Raw genomic sequence first — 25,836 nt, 5'->3', positions numbered from 1 at the left:
GTATAAAAAGATTTGCAGAGCTGTCATCTTTAAACAGATACATAATTTCCCTTTGTGGACATAGCATTAACTTTCAGTTCCTTATTAAAAGCACTGGAAAGGATAGAGGTTTTGTACCTGCATTCCACTTTTCTCAAACTGCTCAATTTAGTTCAGTGGGCTACAAAATTAATTTCCATAAACCTCCAGTGAGCTGCACTTTTTAGGGGTGGGTGTCATTTTGATCTCAGATTTCCCATGTAGAGGTGTCCAGAGGGAGTTCACTCCATCCTTTTGTGATTACTTCCAGTCCAGCCAAGAAGGTCTCCTAAAGCCTTGATTTGAAGACCAATCCAGAGAAAACAGCTACATTCTTGACCAAATTATCCCAGGGTTAACTAAGATAATTAGTAAAAATTTCAAGTAATTGCAATTACTTCAAGTCTGCATTTAGCAAGATTTAATTCCTAATCATTGGTCATCCTTCTGCCTTCCTCTGCTGGACTAAAAAGCAATTTATTTGCAGATGTCTCTTTTCTGTATATGCATGACAAAATAATGAACAATGTGTGGCTGTGCCTTCCACATAGTTAATTCCCCACCTCTCTTTTAGTAGGATCATATCCAGCTATCACATCACTTTTTGAAGCTTTTGCAATCTTTTTGAAAAGCCTGATGTGTACATCATAAATCACATTATTGACACTACATGTGACTTTACAACTTTCACTGGGCTGCTGGCAGGCTTTCTCCTTGCTGCAATATCACACCAAAAGCCTATTTCCAGGGGCTTGTATACAGTGACCTTTAAGTCTCTTACAGAATAGCTCCTTTCAAGTATATTGTTCTGAATCTTATGAATGTTTTACATCTTTATTTTTTCTTCTCGCTGTAAAACCTTGCACTGGCCCTCCAAAATATGTGTTCACTTTACTGGGAGTCCCCTGTTGGCCTGTAAAATTATTTACTTTCTAAGAAATTTTTATGTCAAATACTTCCAGCAGTCATTTCAAGTTTATTCCTCGCCTTGGACAAAGGTACTATCCACTGATCTGCCACCCTTTGATATACTTAAGACAGATTTTGTAGCATACTACTTCTTCAATCAGGTTGGGAAAGCAAAGTCCTCACAGAAGTTCTTCAGCATATCTATGATTAGACAGGATAGACAGCAAAGCTAATTTGGAAATCTGTTTCTTTCCTCTGCAGTCATGTACTGAGCATATTTTCCTTGGCATAATTAGACTTGTGCAGGTGAGTGATGTTTTGCCTCTGTGTGGTTTCAAATTATTACCAAACTAAGAAAACTGAGGAAGTTTAAAATTCTTAATTGATTTACCCCAAATCAAATGCTTGGCTTCAGCACTGTAGAGTCACTTCTTTTTAAAATCTTTGTAATGAAACTAGATAAAACATTGAAATGAAAACCTCATTTTTATTTACAGTCTGTTTAAAATGTCATCATGAAACAAGGTAATTTTTATTGACATTTTTCCATTTTCATGATAAATAAACCAGCAGGCTTGACACTAATTTAAGTGGAAAATGTTACCCACCCTTACTCCACAGAACTCCGGTTTTATGATTCTTGTGAGAGGTACAGTCGCCTTACCTCCCAGTGAATCTAGGATGTGATATTTTGGGAAAGGCTGAGAATTTTTGCCCTCGTGTTAATATGAGCACAGACATTCAGCATTCTCCCCTACCTCCAGGGCAAATCATTGGCCACAAAACACAAACTGAATACATATTAGCAAAACCACTACTAATGTGGTGCATTTGAAAACTTAAAAAAAAAAAAAACAAAACTAAGAAAATAAGATGGAAAGAAAGGAAAAGTTTTTTCTTTGAAACATTAATTTCAAGGAAAGTAGAAGGTCCACATTCACCTCCAGACAATATAACTGAGATCAAATCCAGTGTGTTATCACAGACATGTCACAGCATCCCTATCAATAAACAAAATCTTGGAAAACAGTTAAAGTAGTATTAAGGTCTTGGATATTTTTAGGTGTTACCCATCAACTACAATTAGGTAGTGTTTTACACTGAGGGTGCTTGTCACACTGAAGCCAGTGTGAATCATCTAAAGACCAGGTGTTGCCAGCAAGGCTGTGCCAGTTTACGTCAGCTCAATAGATTGGTGTCATTTACACCATGAAGGGAGAGCAAAGGACATGACCCTGCCTTTATCCTTGTCTCTGTAGGTATTTTTGTACCTTCTCTCTCTTTTTTTTGTTTTTTTCCCATTGCTTGTGCATATTCATAGGAAACAGATATGACTCTAATTTTAGTACAATAGTAAACAATCTGATCTCTTAAAAAACTACAAATTAACAAACGGTCATGCCCATATGATGTTTGAGGAAATAATATACTGACATACATGAGGACCTGAAAGATAAACTGGTTGGAAAGTCAAGAAAAATTGGATTTCACTGAGAAACTCCCAGAAAACATTAAAAAACAAGGAAAGGGCAGAAATAATGAGGTTTAAAATAATAATTCTTAAACACCAGAGCTGTTATTGAGACAGATGGAGAAACATACTTTTTTTATCCAGACAGTGTCAGGGCGGGTGGGAGGAAAGAAAAAGCAGAGGTCGGAGAACACCAGAGAGCTGGGATGCGTGTAGGAAAGAGTTAAGGCTGGAGTCACCCTCTCTGAAGTGCTCTGTGATGCTGTGCAGTGTTTCAGCCCCCAGAGCCTTCCTCCTCCTCCCACCCTATGTCAGAGTGGGGAGGAGGCGGGTTCTGCTGAGCTGTTAAATCCTGAGTGAAGTTTCCCCCATTTCCAGTGGCCACCGTTGTCTGAGGCTGGTTCGGAGCAGCGCTGGGGTTGCCCTGACATTTCTGGGACAGCGGCCAGCCAAGAAGAATTGTTTTACAATTTGCTTTTGTCAAAGTGTGGAGAAAGGGGAAAGGGAAGCGTCCTTTTTTTTTTCAGCATCACATTCCTGTGTTTTTCTTCAGCCTGGAAAATATATTAGTGCTGGTGCTTTCCTCTCTGGAAACAAAGGAGCTAAACGGGACTGAAGAAGAAAGGAGTGGGAAGAAGGTTTGGGAAGTTTAAAAGAGAGGGACTTGGAGCAACCAGAAGTTCCCTTTTCTTCAATGAAATCCCTGCCTCTGTGGGTAACCGGTACAGCAAAAATCCAGACCTGCAGGTTAATGGAGAAGCAGAGATCACAAAAGAAATTTCCGCTAACCTCATCCCGCCTGTCAAGAAGGTGAAGAAGAAAGTCAAAAGACACACAACAGGCTCTGCGACCTGTTGGGCTGTGCAAAGATAAATCACTGAATTTATCACAGTAAAGCTGTATGGCATTGGTCTCCTTTTAAAGGAAAAAGACGTGAGAACTCGTCTCTGGCAGGGGAACTTCCCTGAGAGTGTAAGTTTCAAGTCAAATTCTTGTCTTTCTGCTCTCTGTACGGGACCCTTCCTCTGTATGTCTTTGTATGTGTGTACAGTGAGAGTGTGAGAGAAACGGGGAGAGTGAGAGAGAGACAAGGATGCAGATCACAGTGTCGTTTTAGATAGACAGTATCGTGTTACAGAAGGATGATCTCATTTTTTCACAAAGTGATCCATTCTGTGTTTTTCCCAAAAATAACTGTAAAACTTACAAAGCCACTAGGGCAAGGACTGAGGTGTAATCAAGCACTTATAAATCACAAGAAATAACCAGCCTGTGCTTTGCAGTTTTAATCACTTTTGCAAGATATCATCGTACTCTTAACATCTAATTTTTCTCCTTCTCCCCCCTCTTCCCCCCCCCCCGAACACAGATTGCGCAATGAACTGGAGGCCAGCTCTCAGCTTAGCCCTGCTGTGGGCAGCATGGTTAGTGTGTGGCTCTGAGAAGACAGAGAGGCTAGTGGAAAGGGGGAGCCATGGAGTTAGGAAAGTGCCCCTGCCTTACAGGGCTTCAAGCAGCCTCCTGAGAAGGTCTGGAGCATCCCTGAAGAATTCAAGCCCAAATCCTCAACACCCTGTTACCAAGAGGGATTCTTCAGCACCTCCAAAGCCACCCACCAATCTCCTGCAAGGGGAAGCACGTTCCCAGGCCAGGGGCACAGGGACCAGAATGAGATTGGTACAGAGACTCACAGCTGCAGCCAAATACCCCAAGTCTGAGATGATTAAGGATGAAGGGATATCCTCTGCCACCCAGTCACGAGGGGTACGTTTCCCTTCAGGGTCAAGTTCTCCCAATATCCTGGCCAGCTTTGCAGGGAAAAATCGGGTGTGGGTCATTTCTGCCCCCCATGCCTCCGAGGGCTACTACCGGCTCATGATGAGCCTGCTGAAAAATGATGTTTACTGTGAATTGGCTGAGAGGCACATACAGCAGATTGTGTTATTCCATGAAGAAGGGGAAGAAGGAGGAAAAGTTAGAAGGATAACCAATGAAGGAAAAATCCTGGAACAGCCACTAGATCCTGCCCTCATCCCTAAGCTCATGAGCTTTCTGAAACTGGAGAAAGGGAAATTTGGCATGGTACTGTTGAAGAAAACCCTGCAAGTGGAGGAAAGGTATCCTTATCCAGTCAGGCTAGAGGCCATGTATGAAGTCATTGATCAGAACCCCATCAGAAAAATTGAGAAGATGAGGCAGAAGGGTTTCATCCAGACGTGCAAAGCAGCTGGGGTGGAGGGGCAAGTGGTTGAGGAAGGCAATAATGGGGGCACCATGCAGCCTATTCCTGGCAGTGAACATGTGCAGGTGTCAGCAAGGAAGGAGGATCCAAGGAAGAACAATAATCAGCTAACAAGGACCAAAACAGTGAGGAAACCAATGACAACCACAGTGGCTACTCCTCTGCCTACAATAAGGACCACTACCCTCCCTCCCACCACCACAACTACTCATGCCACCACCCATGCAGTGACAACAGCCAGCCGGTCTACAACAACAATTACATCCCTCCCCAGCACACAGAGGACCTGGACCATGAAGTCACATTCCACCACAGAGTACCACAGGCTGCCAGTAGCCCCTGATTCCACCACGCCACAAGTCACAGCCTCTGAGGACTTCTACTCTCCTGTGTGGAAAACAAACCGCAGGGACCGGCAGCGTGGCCACCAAGAGAAACAACTGGCAGTCACACGGAAACCAAACAAGGCTGCCCGCTATGACAGTTTCACAGAACTCTCAACACCTCCCTCAGTGCACTATACAAAGGCAAACGTGGGTAGATTTAAAGATAACAGAACTGACAGAAAGGACTTTAACAACAGAGACCTGAATGTCACACCTGGGCAACACAAACCAACTAAGACTAAACCACCAAAAAAGAAGACCCAAGAAAAGATACTCAGTAATGAGTATGAAGATAAATATGACCCGAGCAAGCCTGCTAGTTCCCATTTAGAGGAACAGTTTGCAGTGGGAAATATTCCCCAAAAGAAAGGAAAAGAATCAAAGAAGCATGACCGAATGGATAAACCTGAGAAGAAGAAGAAGGACAGACCTGACAAGCAGCAGAAGAGTGAGAAGCAGTCCAAGAAGGTCAAAGCTGAAAAAAAGAGCAAGCAGGACAAAGACCGCAGTAAGAAGAAGAAAGGAAGCAGAACTGAGAATGAGGATTTTCCCAAGTCCAACAAGAAGACTTTCCTACAGCCTCCCAGGAAATCAGCAACTAACCTCCTGGAATATTTTGAAGGCAAGAGGAGGCTCATTGTAAGTAATTCATTAATCTGATTTTTATTACCTAAATAAAGTCTTATCTCTCTCGTATAGGTCCATATACTCCTACTATTCGTAGTAGGAGTATGTGGACCTATAAACTTATAGTGGGTTTCTATTACTCTTTTCTGGTGCTTTTGTCTTAAGAGGTAAAATTTGTAGACCTAAATGATTGTTTTCAAAAGCCTTATATTGGAAATCTTACATGCAGTATAAGAATCAGTCACCCAGAGATTAGGATAAAATCTCTTCCCAACCACTTCCATGAGCCACCATATAGCCATCAGATTATTTTGCTTCCAGTTAACATGTAGGCATTTTGTCACCACAGAGACAAAGACTGGACAAAGACTGGACTTGCTTCTAGTTCTCAGATTTCCGAGACATCTTCAGAGATCCTGTGCAAACTTTATTTTGGTTTGGGTTTTTCTCCTGCTGTTTGTATTAAACTGTAACACTCCAGTAAGTTTTCAAGCCTGAGAACTTCAGCATGGTCTGGAGTTACTTGTCCCCAGGTTTTATAGCACTGTATTTTTTTCCAACTACTTATAAAAAACACTTCACCTGGGACAGGAAACAGTTTTCGCTGTAGTACAAATGTTTTTTCTGGCAGATGACACATATCCTGAAGGGTACAATTTGGAAAACATTTCTTTAAAAATATTATTGTAGGAGCTGGTTTCTTGCAATTATCCTGCTGCAAGCTGGTCTGTTTCAAATTTATTGCCCAATAGTCACTGTCACAAAAGCCTTTGACTTTCATGTTCCGTATTCCAGTACAAATAGCTAAGGTGCCAAGCTAAGATGCCAAGTTAAGATTTCAAACATTGGAATGTAATGAATCCTTCTACTGATGATTCATGGGCCTGAAAACAAGGCAACTTTCTTCTCCCCATCCCCATTCTTCAACGTGTAGGGAATGTGCAGAGCTAGCCTAGAAGCTGAAAAAAGCCATATATTTGAAAAAATTGAACTTGACTGAATTTTGCAAATAATGACTATTAGTTACTTGTTAACTAATATTTAGCCAAAACAAAAGCTCAGAGAGAGAAACTATATAGAAGTTGGGATCCTTGAAACTTGGTCTCAATGTTGTGGTTTCCAAGAATATAGGTAGCATCAGGACAAATAGAAACAAACTTGAAAATAAAAGAGCCAAAAGTAAAGCTCACAGACATCAGGCTGCTAATTCATAACACCAGCATGGTCCTGGCAACTTAAAGGATTGTCCGTAATTTGAACCTTCTGATACTGGGCCACCTCACAGCTGGATCTCTGAGGAAAGAGTTGCACAATCTCAGGTTATCAGGCCAGAACTCACTGAAGACAAATGATTATGCCATGCTACACCTCACTTTTCCAGAATCTAATAACATCCTCAGCCTGCTTACTCTGAAGCTCCCTGAAGAATAGGTTTGGTCTGGTTATTAGTAAAAACAGTGGCTGAACTCTATTTTCTCATTGTAATATGGAAAACAAAGAACTTCTCAAGTTTCTTTGAATCCCCACACATGCCTATTTGCATTCCTTCCAATCAAACTCTTCAGTTCCCTTAGGGAAACAATCCTTACATTTAACTCTGCCATTCGTGAGTCTTGAGAATTAGCCCACACTGCTTCAGAAGCAGCTCTACCCAAGTTGGTCCCCATTGTTTTACTGTACTTTTGTCTTTCCAACTGGCTTCCATGGACACTGTTTCAGTCCTTTTCCAAACACCTTTCAAGAAGGTCATGGGGTTTTAAGCTCTACTTCATTAACAATTTCAGATTTCAGTGTGAATTTCAAACATCTGGAATTTTAAAGTCTATTCTGGGTTAAGTTCAATTAATGACAAATATAGGTCCCAGGTGTAGAAATTGAAAAAAAACTGTATGAGTTTTGAGTCCAACAGCCTCACCTCTCTATAGTGGGGGTTTTGTTGCAGTCCTACAAATGTTTAGAAATTTTGGCCTTGTGAGTTTGGGTTTTTTGTTTATTTCTCTGTGGTGACAAAATGCCAACTGACAGTTTATTTGTAACATTCCATATATACCCACATGCACATATACACATATGCACACACACACACACACACACACACACACAGAGGCACACACACATGCATGCAAGCAAATGAGGAACGGGAAGATAACCAGAGGACTGGAGCACCTCTCCTTTGGAAACAGGGTGAAAGAGTTGGGGTTGTTCGCCTTGGAGAAGAAAAAGCTCCAGGGAGACCTTATAGGAGCCTTCAAGTAGCTAAACAGAGCTTATAAAAAAGAGGGAGAGTCATAGTTGTGGATGATGTATCCCTATAAGTGTCCAAGTCCAGGCTGGATGGGGCTTTGAGCAACCTGGTCTAGTGGAAGGTGTCCCTTCCCCTGGCAGAAGGGTTGGAACAAGATGATCCTGAAGGTCCTTTCTCACCCAAACCATCCTGTGATTCTGTAATGCAAACACTGATAGAGACAGCGCACATACAGCCTGGGTTAAAACAGACCTGGCATAAAACTTTGGTTGGAAACTTGCTTTGTTCTACGAGGTTTGATGAAGTAGATCAGATTCAGGCTTGACTCTGCATTCCAGGTTATGACCTCCAAAAGCAGGAGGAGACAATACAAACCAAGGGTCTGTTTTTCATCTCAGTCCCCAAGCCCCTCTCTTAATCCTTTTTTTAATTTGAAGCTTTTTAATATGCATTTTAAAAGCAATGTGTTACATGCTGTAGCCCTGAAACAAAATCCTCTTTCTGTCTGTCACTCTCATTCACCTTCATGTCCCAAAGCTGTAGTCATGCCAGGGGCCTTTGCATAATTGAGAGGCAGATTTTATAAGCCTAGAAATGTTTTTACATTGATGAACTGGATTTATAAAGAGTGTACAGTAAAAATTAGCCTTCAGACCCCACAAACTTCAGAAGGCAGCCAGAAAATTATTACTCCTGTTACAGGTTAAAGCATAAATTTGTAATTGAAGGATTTTGGCGATTGTGACTTTAAATCATAAAACTTGAGTCTATATTCCAGCTCCCTTTGTATTTGGGGGATCCGTCACAGGTGCTTAATTGCTGTTCACTGCTGCCAGTTAGAATGATTACATTGCTAGAGTTGCATTATTCCTAGGAATCTTCTGCTTGAAACTGCTGCATTGGATCACTGAATGTTGTTATGCACATCCCTTCCCTGGAATATTTTCATCTCAGTCACTGATGAAGGGTCTGAATCATACGCCCTAAATTTTTAAAAAATTAAATCTTTGCAATCCTTAGAAGGCTTTGAAGTAAGTACTGTAGAATGTACTTTTTAAGTAAGTGCTGTAGAATGAGCTTTTTTATACTTTTGTTGTTGTAATTGTTCCTGTTCCCTTTTGCCCACAGTTGTGCCTTTGTGCAAGTATAAGTCCGGTAAGACATCAAATTAGCTTAGAACAAAGAAAAGCAAAATCAGTTATTTTAAGATGAAGTCACAATGGCCTTAGCAAGTCCTCAAGGTCTTCCTAGATGGCCATCAATTACATAAGTACTCATGTAGCCCTAATTGTACTCACCCCTTGGCAGTCAAAACAGGCAGGGGAGCCCTGCCTGGACCGTGGGGTGAGGGCAGAGCAGCCCTCAGTGGTGCTCTGACCCACTCACAGCCCTGCCCTGTGAATGAGTCAGAGCACCACTGAAGACTGTGAGGGAGACCTGGTGGGTCTGGCAGGGCAAGGGATAAAAGGAGAGTATGTGGCTTTCTGTAAAATATCGTGTTATTTCTTCTACCAGCATTGTGGTAGAAGCAGCAGAGGAACTGGTGCAACCAGCTGTACCTGCTTCCAAAGGTTTTTCTGTAGCTGGCTGAATGTCTTTGGGTCAGGCCTGGGCATGAAGGTACACTCCAAACAGAAATAAATAACAGCTTTATAGGAAAGAGAGCCCACTTTGCAGACAGCCACTAGTTCTCCCTCAGCAAAATAATCACCTGCTTCATTTCTTATACTAAACAAACTCTTTTGTCTCTGCCACCAATCAGCTGATCACAACCCCCAAGGCAGACAACACCATGTACGTACAGCAGCGAGACGAGTATCTGGAGAGCTTCTGCAAGATGGCAACCAGGAAGATCTCAGTCATCACAATTTTTGGCACCATGAACAGCAGCAGCATGAAAATTGACCACTTCCAGCTAGGTTTTTTTCTTTTAATACTTTCTTTCCATGCCATGGGCACAATACAGACAGCAACAGGAAAAATCACCCCAGCTTTGGACCCCCAGGGTCAAAATCTGAGATTATGCAGGACCTGAAAAGTAGTTCATCTGGACATATTTAGTGCCATCTTCTTCACATTCAGATTTTCCATGTAGACAGGTGACACTGGGCATCCATCTTTCTTAGGTAGCTTTGAAACAACTGCTGTCAGTGTTCATGTCCTGGGGAAGTACCCATCAAACCAGAGAAAACCTGTCCTTTTGTGACAATAGTGGCTGCACAAAGACTACAGGTTGCAGTCCAGCAAAGCACTTAAGCTTAGGTATCTCTTGAATCATTGAATTATCTCATTTCTGTCTGAATTGAAAGAATAACACCACTGTGGGTGCTTTGCTGGATGAAGCCAAAGAAATACAAATATTCTACAATTCTATACTGCAAATAGAATAAAAGCTTCTAATTTTGCTTACAAGTCCACCACATCTTTCCCCTCAAAGTTCATCTGGTTTTACCAAACCTTGGGAAAAGATGTGTGATGGAACAGAAAGCTCTGAACCTGACCAGCTGCAGGGTGTTTTAGGTCTGGCACAAAAATGGCCAGAAGATCACAGATTTATGTCTGATGTCTGGCTTCCAGCTGTGCTTCTGCTACTCTCAGAGGGACAGGATCTAGCCTTGTGTCACTGAGTGACAGTGAGTCACAAATCCTGCCAGACTGTTCATTTGTGCACCTCCTTGACAAATCTGGAGCAGTACAGGATTTTCCACAGCAGGCCAAGGTTACTCAAGGTCATGTTTTGTGTACCAAGATCTGTCTGCCCGTCAGTGGACTGTTATGGATTATATTTAGCTCTAGTCTGGCTAATATCCAGATATTCACTCTGACATAGACCATACTCTTTCAGCCTGTACCGAACTTTAACTACATCCAAACTTTCCCCAAACCACATAAGTGTATATAACAGCTGAGTTCTCATATGAGGAATTAAATTGTTGAAGACAAACAGGAGATTTAGAAGGGTATAGGTTAAACCTTAGATGAAGTTCACCTTACAATTTTGTCCAAAACACCAAATCCTGAGCTTCATAGCAATACACATAATACAAATAAATAATAGAAATATCTTTCTGTTCAACCTTCCTTTCTCCTCCACCCTTCCTGTTTTAAGGCCTCTTCAAGGCTCATTCTCTGTGAGCATCAGAGGCAGCAAAAGCTCCTAAGAAACATTTTCTACACAGTATGTTTCTGTAGTGAGAAGCTTGAGCACCCAGCATTATGAGGTCTACTAGGAGTGCTGCATCTTGGGACTGAAATACAAAAGACAACACAGAAAAGTCAACAGAAAAGACTTTTCACTTGAAATTTCAAGCACATTTAGCAGTGGTGAATGAAAGAGCTCAGTGACACTGGTTGAGATTAGCTCACAGTGATACCAGAGAATATTTCCCACTTTCCCACTGGAATGACACAAAAGCTGAGTGTCACTGCAGAGGTCCTCTTTTCAGACCAAGTTAGCATATGTGGTTTCTTTTCCTTATGAGAAACAGAGCTTTAATCAACTAAACATCAGTCCCTGGCTACTCATCCTATTATCAAAGGAAGCATCTAATCTATTAGGCCACTGCACTGCTAAAACAACCTGCTGACCTTCTTTGTAACTTCATTGGAATTATTTCTAGAGATAAATCATCTTCCCAGCCTGTCTAGCTGCCAAAGATGTATGGAGAAATGTTTCTCCATTCTTTCAGAGAAAAAGCAAAGAGAGTAAGGACTTTGCAGGTAGCAGCATAGTCTCAGCTCTGGTGGATCTTTATGCAGATCCCAAGTGTCCTTTATGAGGAGGGGGTCAGGGACAAGCAGTGACTTGGAAGGAAAGAGGCAACTAGAATAACCTCCTTTTTCTCCACAGAAATAATTTCCAAGTTTGAAAGGCAGGTCAGCCTTTGTGGCATTATTTTTTTCCTTGATTCAAATTTTGTGTATCACTCTGTAATTTAATATTCTTCTTCTCATTCTAAGTTTTGATAGAAAATCTCCTAAAAAGAAAATTCTAAAGAGCTAATAAACTTCATATTGATCCCTAGAGTTTAAAGCAGAAAGGTGCCATAGGTCAGTTGGTCTAAGTTACTCTTGTACCTTAGCTGTTTTCTATCACATTTCACAATAACAACTTTTGCATTTTTCTATCTCCATCTAGGCCAATGAGATAGTCTTTGCTTTTAAACATGAACTTTTAGTCTATGTTATATTGGTCATACTTGCCATTAGTAATACATAAATGTCACTCATCAAGCAGATTTAGATATGTTTATGAAGTGGATAACGAATTAGGAAATCTTGCAATCCATGCAATCAAAAGCTAATAGCATTGCTTGTTAATTCTTCATAAAACTTGGAACTGAGGTACACATAACAATGAAAACTCATGTAAATTAGATATATAGCATGATAACTATAACCAAATTTTAATATTTTCTGGCTTGGCTTTTTTTTGTAAGCAGTGAGTTCAAGGTGTGAAACCTAAACATCAGATTCTTATTCAGACATTTTCCCAAAATTTTAATCAGATTGGTATGCTCCTTAAAAGCCATGTATGTTTAGAAAACTATTTTAAATGCTTTGCTGTATAATGACTAAAATCTTTCTTGTTGCTGTGGATCAATTAATCACACCTCTATTTGCTGACAAATAATTATGGAGCAAGGGACTGAAAAGTTGTACCTCTGGATTCCATCTCTTGATGACCTGCTGCGTCTCTGACTTCAGGCAGGTCACTTAAGCCATGGCTGAGATTTCTAAGCGAAGAGATGAATATAACATTCATAGTGGCGTCACAAGGCATAGACAAGTTTGCAAGCTCTTAGTGCTCAGGTAACATTTCACTTGGTGTGTGGTTTAGCCTGTCCTTAGCTTTCCAGGCCTACAATTGCATATAGAGGATTGTTTCAGCACTGTTACAGTTGTATAGAGCTGTTCTGGATGCTACAGCTGAGGCTGTGCTGATGACACAGAGACTTTCAGGACCTGACTGCAATGCACCCTGGTTGCACAGGATATAAGGAACCTCAGTAGCTCCACAGATTTGTCTTCAAATATCTGTCTTCAGAAGTCTTTTTCTCATTGTTTCAGAATGTTTTCTTAAAGTGGACCACTGAATAGGTACAAGTCATAGTCAAAACTAACTTTTTTGCCTGTCAGGCTGCTAGAATCAGTAAGGAGAAGGAGGAAGGAGTGCCAAAGTGGGGTATCTAGAGTGGTATGCTGCCAGTACTGCAGCATTCAAGACATGTTGAACAGTTTCTGATTTCTTATAGTCACTACATGTAAATTTTTAAGACTGGTAAGTTTAACTCCACTGTCCTGGCCTACCTCAAGCTGTTCTAGCTATATTTTACTGACCCAAATAACCTATGTGGTTTCATTTGCACACGGTGCACATTGTCAAAATTTCCATTTTCAATTACAGAAGTGGCTACATTTCAGGAGCTTGTGAAATGATTAGTACATGCATATACATGTATGAGCATATTGAAAAAGTCTCAAAGATCTCTCCAGGAAAACGAAGATTTCTCAAAAGAAGGTAGAAATGATAAATACTGAAGTGCGTGAGTCCTAGGATTGACTGATTTTCAAAGACTATTGGGATGGAAAACTAGACAGTTAAAAGTCATATGAATGAAAAGTTCACATTCATGTTTTGTAATACATTGAATATGCAGGAGAAAAAGACCTTCTGAGAAATGAATTCTCCCTTTTCTTTTGAGGCAAAATCAAAGGCAGAGTGCTGTGTGATTCCATGACTATTTTTATTTCTCCTTTGCCTCACATTAAGATAATGAAAAGCCCATGAAAGTGATAGAAGATGAAGATCTTGTGGACCAGCAGCTCATCAGTGAGTTGAGGAAAGAGTATGGGATGACCTACAATGATTTCTTCATGGTGCTGACAGACACTGACATGAAGGTCAAGGTGAGGGTTTCAACTCTTTGAACTCAGCTCTCTTGAAAGAAAATGCATTGGAAACATATGGGGAAAAAAAAGGAAAATTTAGGAAATTACACTTCACTTGTGTGAATTTTGCATGTGAGGCACATAAGATACTGATGCAGGACTTGGTTATGGCTGAAGGACAAGCAAAAAAACAAACAGTAAGTTAAATTTTCAAAACTTAGGTAGCTATCTTCATTTTCTGCACTTAGGGGATCTCAGGAATTGTGTGTTTCTGCTGGAATGATGAGGAACAGAACCTCCTGACACCTGACAGGGTTTTAATGTAGTACCTGGCATTCTAAAACACACAGTTTGGCTGCTCAACAGGATGACAGCACATTACATTAGGACAAACCTCTAGTTGAATGGCCTTACAAAAGAATAACTGCAATGTCCTGGCTTTATCACTTTGGGCAAATACTGAAAATATAACACTTCCAAAGGGCAGTCTGACTGCAAAAATAATTATATTTTCCATAGTTTCTGATCTGTTTTAGGCCTTGTTGCCTGCATGCAAATTAGAATACTTGGATCTCCAAATATCCTACAGTGCTGTGATACATGCAGAAAGGCTGCTAATTTGAGCATCTTCATACCCGCCTGTCTTGATTTTTTTTTCTTAACAGCAATACTATGAAGTACCCATAGCAATGAAGTCTGTGTTTGATTTGATTGACACGTTCCAGTCACGAATTAAAGACATGGAAAGACAGAAAAAAGAGGGCATTGTCTGCAAAGAAGATAAGAAGCAATCCCTTGAGAGCTTCTTATCCAGGTATCACCTTCTGTTCTTATCTGCTGCTAGTTCTACTAATTATCTACTAATTATTATTACCAGAATAAAAAATAGCCATGTAACTATTTCTGGGATTTTTAAATATAGATTTCTCAGTATTTACAATGTTAAGCAAATACAGAGATGCAGCCAGAGCTGAATGTAGTCTTGTGTAGAATGCTGAAAGACAGGAAGCATGTTTCCTGACAAACTACGTCTTCCTTGGACACTGATTTTCAGGGCCTCAGTTTCCCCATCATGACATGGAGATATTAAAACTGATTTGTATTAGAAGAGCAAATAAGGATTAATTCACAGATGTTAGCTCAACGTTTTGAATGTATGAAGCACAGTGTTTATGTGTTTTGATCATCAACCATCCCAATCTCATTAATCCCATTCTAATCCCTCCCATGTAGTTCAAATCAGTAATTAATTCTCTCTAACTTCCTTCTTATCCTGCTTGAGATAACAGTTTGTCTTTGCCGGTATTAGTCATGCATATTATTAAAGGTCTTGCAGATGTCTTTTGCAAAATGTCGGAGACCTTCTACAGAAAGACAATTTTGTTTATGCAATCTCTACATGCTGTATTATTACTTTACCCTGAGACCTAAATTCCAGGCAATAAATTTATCTGGACTATGGGCATTCAGACCCACAGAAGAGCTGTGCAGTTACAAGCCCTCTCACAGCCCTCTCTCAATCATCACAGGATAATTGACATGAAATTAGGGCTACCCCATCATTCTAGACCTTACCTGATGCAACTGCATCCTCCTCACCTACTAGGAGAATCCATGGGAATACACTTAATTTAAAAATAAGCTTTAAAATAGGCTTTAAAAATTAGTGAGGCAGCATAATGGATTATGACAAGGAGGAAAGGAGCAACAAGTAAATTAATAGGTTGTTGGTTCATAAACATTTTAAAATTCAATGGCCACTTCAAGAGAAAGAAAACCTTTAACAAGGTCCACCCCACCCACTTCACCACCTCCTGTTTACGTCCCAGTGATTCATCTTTGAGACCACCAAGAAGAACCACAGTTTGGAAACAGATGATCAGCACAAGAAAGATCTTGTATACTGGAAAGGGACAGGCTCCAAATCTTTCTTTGCTTGGAAACAGCCCTAGTAATAAACACACATTAGAAAACTGAGCACGAAAAAGGCAGAATGTTGCATCTCTAAACAGAACTGCTGCTGCACAGAATGCATTTGTTGTCTGTGAAACAAGCATCAGGCTTTAAATATTGGGTGGACTTCTTTAGCCACGTTAACTGGTCGGATTCCCAGTAAAATTAATTCCAGCTTTATCCAGTATCAGGTTCCCAGTTGAACAAGAGCCCTGGCATCATCTCCCTGACATTACTCCTTGCAGAGCTCACTTATAATAATGCAAATATTGTTCTCAACAAACCTGCCTGGTGTGAAAGAAGACCATGAGAGCCAGAACCAGCTTGAGTAATGCTTAAAAGCCACATGTAGGAGGAAAACCTTAAGTTTGGGGGCGAGTCTCCCTCTTAGATCTAGACACTGGCAGCTCTCAGGGCTCACACATCAGAACAGGACACAAAACAGGTGGAGGAAGAAAGGATCCACAAAGGGAAGGGTCTGGCAGATTTGTCAGGAGTATTGGTCCATGGCTTCTGATGTCAGAAATAAAGCAGAAATCTGTACGTTAGTGTTGGTAAACTAACAGCTGGGAAGGACCAACTGAATTCATTTCTAAGATGTAGTCCCAGATGAGCACACCAAGTGCTCCTAGGGCAAGGGAATAAACAGCTTGAATGGCTTTCAACACTTTTCAGTTCTGTGTAACTCCAAAGGAGATATTAAAAAAAAAAAAAAAAAACCAAAAACAGAACCTGAAAGAAATGTAAAAGTATCTTAAAGTGACTTGCAGTTTTTCCCTAGGCAAAATATGATCCAACAGCCACATTCTCACTCATTGTTCATAGGTAACCAGGGGCTTTTCTATACAAAATAGCAAGAAGATTATTTTGTTCCGCATTTGCAGAATAACGACACAAAATTTCCCTCCTTTTCTTCACATCACATATGTGATCCTTAACACTTCTCATTCCTATTCACTTAACTGTATATGCACATTCATGTTTCTTTGCTGTTCCTTCTGAGAAAGATGAAAATTGAGGTTTTCTTTTCAACAATTTACTTTTTTAATGTAAAAAAACATTGGTATCGATCAACAAGCAAAGACATCAGCATGCCCTGCTCTTCTAACAACTTCTTCTCTGACTTTGAGCAAGTCCCACCTTATCTTCAGCTTCTCTTAAGTGAAGCAGAATTGACCCTTAGCATTAGCCTTTATTTTGAGATCTTCATATGGTACAGCAGAAAAGCAGGCTATTATTATAACAGAATAACATCTGCATCCATTTAAAAGATCATTTCCTGCTGTAAAAATATCCGTGCAGCTTTGCAAATTCCTGTAAATCTGATATATTTAGGTTAAGTGAAGAAGTACCTATATTTAAAAAACAAGTTGTTGAGAGAGTGTTAAAAACCTCTAGAGGTTAGAATTTTTTAAAATTTCAAGTGTCCTTACGGCACTGCCTTTCCTTGATAGGAAAGAAAGGAGATCCTTGTGCAAAATCTTGGATAGATGGTGCTTAATTTAAACCTATTAAAGAAAGATTCCAAGATCTATCTTATTGCCCTATACATTGCCCATGCATGCCCTATACAGCCATGGGCACATGGGCACACAAACAAGCTCAGATTTAGCGCCATCTTGAAGGTATTTTGAGCAAAGCCATCTTGAAGGTATTTTGGTGCAGGAAAGAAAAAAAGAGGTCAGTGATTATTTACACAGAAGTATGAGTTATGTCTGAAATGAAGATCCACCTTAATTCTCAGACAGCCCTTGGACTGCAAAATAACTGTGCAGTTCCAGCACTGGTGAATGACGTAAAAGCTAAATGCCTACTGAGGAATTCCACAGGAATCCTTCTCTCTTGATTATACACTTCTCAGTACTGCTGTAACTACTGAAGGGCTTTGAGCAAAGATCATAAACTTTGCAGTGTTTGTTTGGTGAAGCAGCAGCACTGCAGGTGTTTCTTTGAAAGTTTTGGAGCTGTATAGTTCAAAATAAGCTGTAAAATTCAAACAAAACTTTAACCACTCCCAGTGATGGACAGAACTGGGAAGCTTTCCATTCCAGCTGTTACTTAGAAGTTGTGAGAGATTTGACATATCTCAGCCTACAGAAAACAGAAACGCTGAGAGGACTTGAGTCACATGTCATGGCCATGCCTGGCCACACTCTCTTTTCAGGTTCCGATGGAGAAGGCGCCTGGTGGTGATCTCTGCTCCCAGTGATGAAGACTGGGCTTATTCCCAGCAGCTTGCTGCTCTCAGTGGACAAGCCTGCAATTTTGGTGAGTCAGAAGAAATTATATTCTTGCTCCCCCAAACTGCATCCTTCCTGGTGCTGTCATCACAATTCCTTTGCTCAAGTTTGAACGTGGACAGTCTGAGGAGTCTGACAACTGAAAACCTTCCTCCAGATTGAAATGGAAGATTGTGCTAAGCAGATAGTACAGTGGCTAAGACAGCTAAACAAAGTATTCCCTGGAATAATTTTTGAAACATTACACTCGTGTACCAGAAAATACTAGCAGTCCAAAGCTTCTCTTCAGGCTTGTACTTCAGGAGACTAATAGTTGTTTTGTGGCTTTTTTGTACTGCACAACCTAACAATACAAGGACAATGCTTTGGTAAGGGCAGATCCTTTAAAATCCAACTGCAAACTGGGCCAGGCATCAGGGAAATATATGGACATCAAGGGTTTTTTCTTTTCCTTACTACTTCATTGACAAAATCTGTAAGAATATTAATGGAATCCATTTCAATCCAATAAAGGCCCTCCCAGACCCATAACTAGGTACTTAAGATCCACCTACACAGTCAGTGGAGAAAGAAGGGCTCCTGCAGGAGACAACTAAGGGCAAGACCCAGAGGCATTCTTCTGTCTTCATGTCATATAGTGCAGAGAGACTTACTCCTTAAGTTCCTAGCAATGCACACACTATTCAGGTCTAGACTCGACTCCTTCAACAGAATGAAACAGGTCCCTTTGAACAGCTGCTATTTCAATGCATTTCAATTGCACCAGAAGAGAGATCTGCACAGTACAATTATTTATTGATAATCACCTGGCTTACATTCAGAACATCAGCATCACCTCATTTGGAAAGTACCAAAGTAAACTGCAACATGGGCCACTGAAAAATGCTTTCTGAAGAATAAAATGTAGTCAAAACAGTTGAGTATCCCCACCCTTTGGTAGCTTGAACATAATCCAGTGAGTTTCTAAAGCACTTAACAACTAAGCACTTTTAACTAAGTGGTATGTTACCAAGCATCTTACCTCCAAGTAATAAAAGCAGTTACATCAAAGATTTTGTAGATTGTACTGACTCATGTTACATGAACAGTTCCTGCTGTCCCTAAGGTCTTTCTTCAAAGCAGAGGCAACATTACAAGCCTCTGTGCAGAAGAAATGGAAGAAGTGAGTTTCTGTCATAAGCTATTCCCTGCAGTCATTCAGAGTTTAACTGGCATAAATTATGTTGCCTCTAAATAATTTTTTGCTGTGTGTGATAAGTAAAAGCTTTACTAGTCAAGAAAAAAAGTGTAGGAAGATCCTGGAGTTGGAGAATGGCCTCTGCAATTTACTGGTGATTCTGATACTTGCATCCCTATGCTACAGAATCACAGTACCATGCTGCTGTCCTTGAAACAGCTGTATGCAACTGATATAATTCAGTCAACACATCAGCTTATCCTTATGTTTGGGACAGATTACTTGACTGGCAGGGACTCCATAGAAATCAGTAATTTTCCTGGAGGGCTGCCTGAGATTGGGCCCTAATGTAGCAAGAACAGACATGGCTGATTAAACTGAAATCTACCCAAAGATCTGGTCTGACCCAAAACCTTCTTTATTTCCTCCACAGGTCTGCGCCACATAACTATCCTCAAATTGCTGGGAGTTGGAGAAGACACTGGAGGTGTCTTAGAGTTGTATCCAATTAACGGTAAGTGACAGTACTACCCGTGAAGGGCATTATACAGTGCTGAGTACTTCTTTGCTGTAATTTCTTTAGAGGAATGAGTATGACTGTTTTCCTGTTTTGTTTCTTTTAAGAAATAAGATGGCAAAAATAAACAAAAAGCTTTCTTGGTGTTTCTGCACTAAACATTTTATAGGTTCTTCAGGAAAGAAAAGCACAAATATCTGAAGTTCCCCTCACATTTTGATTTCTTGTGAAATCAGTCCCCAGGACATACTTCTGCCAGCCTTGCTGTCAAAGACAGGAACGTCTGTGCCTTTTCACATGCTCAAGCGTTTGCAGGGCTAATAGAAAACACACTCAGCAGATTCTTCTCTATGGATCCCTCACTTATATTCATAGAATGGCTTGGAGTAAATAGGACCTCTTAAAGATGATCTTGTTCCAACCCCCTGCCATGGGCTGAGACATCCTCAAAACCCTGTCCAACCTATCCTTGAACACTTCCAGAGACAGAGCATCCATATGGGCAACCCGCTCCTGGGTTACACCACCTGTATCCTAAAAAACCTCTTCCTTATATTGAATCTAAATTTACCCTGTTTCTGTGTTATCTCTCTGGGCCCCAGTAAAAAGTCTTTCTTCGTCTTCCTTATAAGTTCTCTTTAGTATTCCACTTGCATCCCAGCATACTCTTCCAGATAGATCCTTAAGCATTGTCAAATGCTGTGGGTTCCTCTGTGACCTAATCCAAACATCTGCCTCTATCAATGGAGGAACAAAGATGGAAAGCAGCTTATTTATTCTGTGCATGAAAGCATTTTAGTCCTTCTACAGCACAGGAACATTAAGTCCATGTATGAGGGGAAAAAATAAACAGAGGAAGCTAATGTCAGACTTCTTCCATCAACACTCTTGCAGCCTCCACTGATTTTTCACTGGAGGCTTCATGACTTTGTTTATAGTTCCTATTTGTTAAGATCAACAGATCTTTGTCTTATCTCCCCTTGAATTGATGTTGACTTCTAGCACATGTTCTACTGTGAGAGCTTCTAGAGAGGTACCTTTTATTTGGCCCCTATACCTTTGTTTGATTCCTCTTATTTCCTGTGTGGGAAAAAAAGGTGAACATTTAATCCCTAAGCATCCCTGCAGTAACACTGACATTCACTGCCACCATGCTTCTGCTTCAACCATACTATCATAGGACCTTTTGAAGCCTTCTGAAAATTCACATAGCCTTTATCAGCCAGGCCACCCTTAACCACCTGCTTGCTGACCTCTTCCAGAGAACCTCAAGTCTGTAAGGCAGGGTGCCACCGTGTTCAGAGTCCTGTTGCCAAACAACTATGTATATATGTGCCCACTGATCTTAGTTCATTTACTGTCTTACAGTTTCTACTCATTTACCCAACACAGACTTCACACTTAAAAGCCTGGAGTTCACCAGGTTTACCCTAGAACATATACACTGAAGAGAAAATGACATCTACCACATCCCATACTGCACATATCATGACAGTTCAAGAGTGAGGCTCTATAGGCTCTATGTCCTGCAATTCTTCTATCACACTTCAATTCTTTTCATTTCTTTCACTATTACCATTTTCCACATATGCCTTCTGCAATACATAAACTGGTGACCCGAGCTGAAAAGACATCAAAGAAATTAATGGATTTTGGGTGACAAAAAGATGGACCACACTAAAATAGCTTCAGGCTACTGTTTACTGAATAAGGAGAAGTTTACTAAACTTAAAAAAGCTGTTAAAAATACATCTGTAGTTCACAGTAGAGTAATTTCATTTCAGATCCAGGAAATGGATCTGAACTTGCAAATGACAAGAATCTTATACTGCCAACTCTTGGGCTGTATCCTATCTCCTGTTGCTAATTTTTTTACCTAGAAACCATCATCATCTCCTGAACAAAACATTAATGCTGATTTTATATGATCACTTTCTAGGAAGCTCAACTGTAGACCGAGAAGACATCCCGGCTAATTTAGTGAAAGACATTCGGAATTATTTCCAAATTAGCCCTGAATATTTCTCCATGCTTCTAGTGGGGAAAGATGGCAATGTCAAATCCTGGTATCCTTCTCCCATGTGGTCTATGGCGATTGTGTATGACCTGATTGATTCCATGCAGCTCCGGCGCCAGGAAATGACAATCCAGCAGTCGCTGGGCATGCAGTGCCCCGATGATGAGTATGGTGGGTATGGCTACCACAGCTACCACCAGGGCTACCAGGAAGGTTACCAGGATGACTACCGTCACCATGGAAGTTACCACCATGGATATCCGTACTGAACAGAGTGACTTAGCCTCTGGCTGCTCCCGTGTCTGTCTTCCAATAGCTATCCAAGCAATAGGTGGCCAGTTGCAGAAAATCTTCCGAGGCCACCTAGATATCCATGCTGTTCTTCTGCTGTTCAATCAAGGGACTTTGGTTATTTGCCTTCTCAAAAAATGCAGAAGCCTTTACAGTGAAGCAATTCAAACCAGTAGCGTTGAAGCTTTAAACAACAAAGACTCCTTTATACTTTTAAACCTTTATAAACAAAGGTCATCAGCAGGTGCTGTTTGTATTAAAACCAAACAAAAGAATTCCACATGGGCACTAGAGTAGGGTAGGAAACCAATTGTCCAACAATGTGCTTTTTACTACTTTTTCTAAGGAGGAAAAAAAAAGTGTATTTATTGGAAAGTGAGATTTCGTTATGCTTATGAAGAGAAACAAAAAAATCACATTTTGGGTCTCTCCCAGAAAAGAAAAATTTAAGAAACAAGCATGGGGCATGCTCTTTAATAATAACAACAACAGTAATAAAATCTTTTTGAAACACCATGTTTAAAAAGACAGCATCCCTTCTACATTACCATTGTAATTAGCTGACTTTATGAATGAAAACAAGACTTATGGCTATGGCAGAACTTGTTCCAATACAATACAATGTAAAGTTCTTAACTACAAAGCTTACTGCATGGCTATTTATTCTTGCAGTAGGGATCCCTGTTCTTTTAGGTCCTGCCCACCTCACTGCTAAATCCAAGTTAATGAGAGCTAAGTGGACACACTAACCAGGGTTAGCACTGTCTGAAATACAGAAATCTGAAAAGCATTATTTTCATCAGAAAAAAAAATCTCATTCAAGTATATTTTCCATGAGTTGTAACTAGCTCTCTATAATAATGCTTTTAATTAAACTGTTACTCTAAATTTGAAATTTTCTTTTACCTTTTCTGCTCATACCCTTGCCTATAAAAGTGATCTGGATTAAATGTTTATAAAAGTATTTGAGATTAATTTAATCTGCTAAACCATCTCTATTTCTGCCACACGTTTAGAAATGGTTTTTTTCTCCCTTCTCATTGATTGTCTTTGGGCATTGGAGCTGTAGCACCACTCTACCCTGCTGAAACCAGTGTCAGGAACTGCTTGCATAGCCATGGTTTCAACCATGCATAGTCATGGTTTCTAGTCATTTGGGTTAGATTTCTAAACATTAAGATGCAGCAGAAAGATTATAGAATATCTTTAAGTGAAGATACTATGTCAGCCTTTATAATGAGATATTGGTCACTTCTGATGTCAAAGGTATGCCTGATCAATCACATTTCTTTTTATAATCCATGTTGTGTGTGCACATCACATATAGATGCACACAACAGGGCACTTGTACTGGGTATTGCCATCACAGAAGTAGCACAGGAATAGGGAGAAGCTACAGCTCTAAGCTGACCAGAGCATGCTCTGTATTTTGACTTCTGCCATTTTCCTGATTACTTTTTTTCCCAGATGAAAACAAAACTGGATAAAGCAACAAGTTCACTCAAAACCAGATACTTTCTTTAGAAACTTAAGTCACAAAGGGTCAAACATCACTTGCCCTTCTGAATGTCAGAAGGCCCAACAAATGGCCACAAGGCCTTAGCTTTATAAACCTGGTCACTCTCTGGGGCAGGCTGCCCTCCCTATCACAAGATCTAGTCAGTGCTGGGTACAGCTCCTGACTAACCTTTCTCAGGTGACTGGAACTAACTGGGAGAAGACATTTAACAGTATTATTTTGAGAGAGTGCTGCCTGCAGAGAGCTTCTGAGCTCTCAGTAGCACAATAGCACTTCCACAGCTGAAAGCAGTGGACAGAGAAATTCAAAAAACTGAAAGAATTACAAGATGGAAGGGTTTCTAGAAGAAAATGAAATGTCCTTTAGCTCACTTTTAGAAAACAAAAGCTCATTGCATTTCTGTATCAAGGTCTGCTGCCTAACTTTCCTTGCCTAAAGCAAAAGCAGAGGAAAGTATACCAGATGCCTAACAGGCACCTCCTGTAGATGGAAAGAAACATGCCCTTGGAGCATTTTCTTTCAGGGGTTCATTTAAACTTTCCTGTAATCTTGCTTTCATGTAAAGTCTTTAAATGAAAGCCCTTTTAACTCACTCACACTACAAATCACATAAATTAAATGTCCTGTGCTGCAAGGGTTAACTTAAATTAAAAAGAGCACAGCACCTGATCCAAATGGTTTTTTTTTCATACCCTTGTCTGAAATTCAAAGTCAAATTGTGCAAGTACCAAACCCCGCCTAGGCATTCAGTGGGAGTTGCATTAAAAAGACAACTCCAAACAAGTTGTCCAGTTATCAAGGAAGGTAGGAGTAGGCTCTTAACCAAAACTACAAATATTCATAGAATTTGTAGAACACTCTGCATTATTCTACATTCTGGTGCCTATTTCTGTCTTTATTACAAAATGATACGAAATACCCAGAAACTTAAAGCAATGATTTAAAATCCTGATTTTGCAACCCACTTTTACCTATGGAAAACTAAAAGCAAATCCAGAAGGAGCACCAAGCCAAAGTATTATTTCAATGACAACATGTAGTTATCTTGCAGGCTATAAGCATTGAGGAGTTACATTTCTCCAAAGACTTCATTTGGCAAAACAAATCAAATCCAGATCACTGGATCTGCCCCTGCAGCATCACTCTGAGGACAGACTTACTGAGATTAAGGTCCTTTTTCAACATATCTTAGTGGGAAGATTCTATGTGATAAAGAAAAATCTTTCTTCTTATACATATTTATGGCATTTGATTCAGCGCCAAGAGGGCTGTTTTCATCCACAGTTTGTCTTTGAAGCTGCTACATTCACAAAATAGATGAAATTAACCAAAATAAACACTTCTTTAATTGACTTGTTACAAGCAAGAGGAACACAAACACACCTCTCTTCCTGGGATGTTTTGTGAACTATTTCCTCAAACCCAGAGGGAGGAACATAACACCCTTAGCAGCAATTAAGTTCAAACATTTGGGAATCTGGGCTCTAAATCAAAGTTTAGCAAGAGCACTCTGCCCAAAGTATTCATTAAAGATTATGTGCCAAACAAATACTGCTCTCCAAAAACATCCTCATAAATTTCCCTATTGTAATTTTGAATGAATATAAGTAAGCTTTCCAACATGGAGTAGTTTTCTTATAGTGGAAGTACGTAATCAAGTGAGATTTCATATGATCTATCTGAAACATGTAACTTCATGGAATTGCTCCCCCTTGCTCACCAGGGCTGTTCTCCAGCTGACTAGTGTTCAGTCACTTTGTCTAACAAATCTCACCTGTACACTAAATTTTACCTTTGCCACGAATAGCACAGCTGCAAACATTTGCATGTTAAGCTTTGGGTTAGTATTTACCCTATGTTACTGCTAAGTGGTTGCAAATCCTTACCCATTTTTAGACATCAGTTAACATTCCTATTGCTGCAAAGGGGATATACAGTTCTCCTTCATCATAATAAGAAACCTGCCTGGTCATCCAACACAATGTCTCTGAGACCTCCAACCTGAAGATAACAGAAAGATTTCTACATGTTAGACAGAAACAAATCTGCACCATGAGTAAAAACTTGGATCAACAGTTACATAACCGATACCTTTGCACAACTGAGACTTTGGCAAACAAGTCAAGCATGGTAGCGCTGGAGAAATTTACAAAAAAGAAAATCATTAAGCAGGACAAGAGTTGAAAGCAAGAACTAAATGCACTTTAAAATAGCTGAAGATCAGTCATTTCCAAATTTCCTGTCTCTTGATGCAGATATTTCAGGCACAGGTCAAATATGGTTTTTAAGATATTCATCTTTGGTTTGACGCTCTGCCTTTAGAAGTCAGATC

At 40.1% G+C, this 25,836-nt stretch overlaps 1 protein-coding gene across 1 annotated transcript; it reads left to right on the top strand.

The window, feature by feature from the left end:
• The first annotated feature begins 2,754 nt into the window (after positions 1–2,754).
• CCDC80 (coiled-coil domain containing 80) lies at positions 2,755–24,171 on the top strand. Its single transcript, XM_059837972.1, has 8 exons — positions 2,755–3,370; positions 3,768–5,665; positions 9,661–9,817; positions 13,672–13,808; positions 14,456–14,604; positions 17,908–18,011; positions 19,594–19,674; positions 21,617–24,171. Exons 2-8 carry the CDS (start codon positions 3,776–3,778, stop codon positions 21,961–21,963), a joined length of 2,865 nt encoding a protein of 954 aa, XP_059693955.1. The 5' UTR covers positions 2,755–3,370; positions 3,768–3,775; the 3' UTR covers positions 21,964–24,171.
• Positions 24,172–25,836: the final 1,665 nt, after the last annotated feature.

This window comes from Haemorhous mexicanus, chromosome 2, assembly GCF_027477595.1.
Source record: "Haemorhous mexicanus isolate bHaeMex1 chromosome 2, bHaeMex1.pri, whole genome shotgun sequence".
In the NCBI taxonomy this organism is placed as follows: domain Eukaryota; kingdom Metazoa; phylum Chordata; class Aves; order Passeriformes; family Fringillidae; genus Haemorhous; species Haemorhous mexicanus.
Note: the sequence above shows the minus strand (reverse complement) of the source record. Positions and strands in the feature narration are given on the sequence as shown.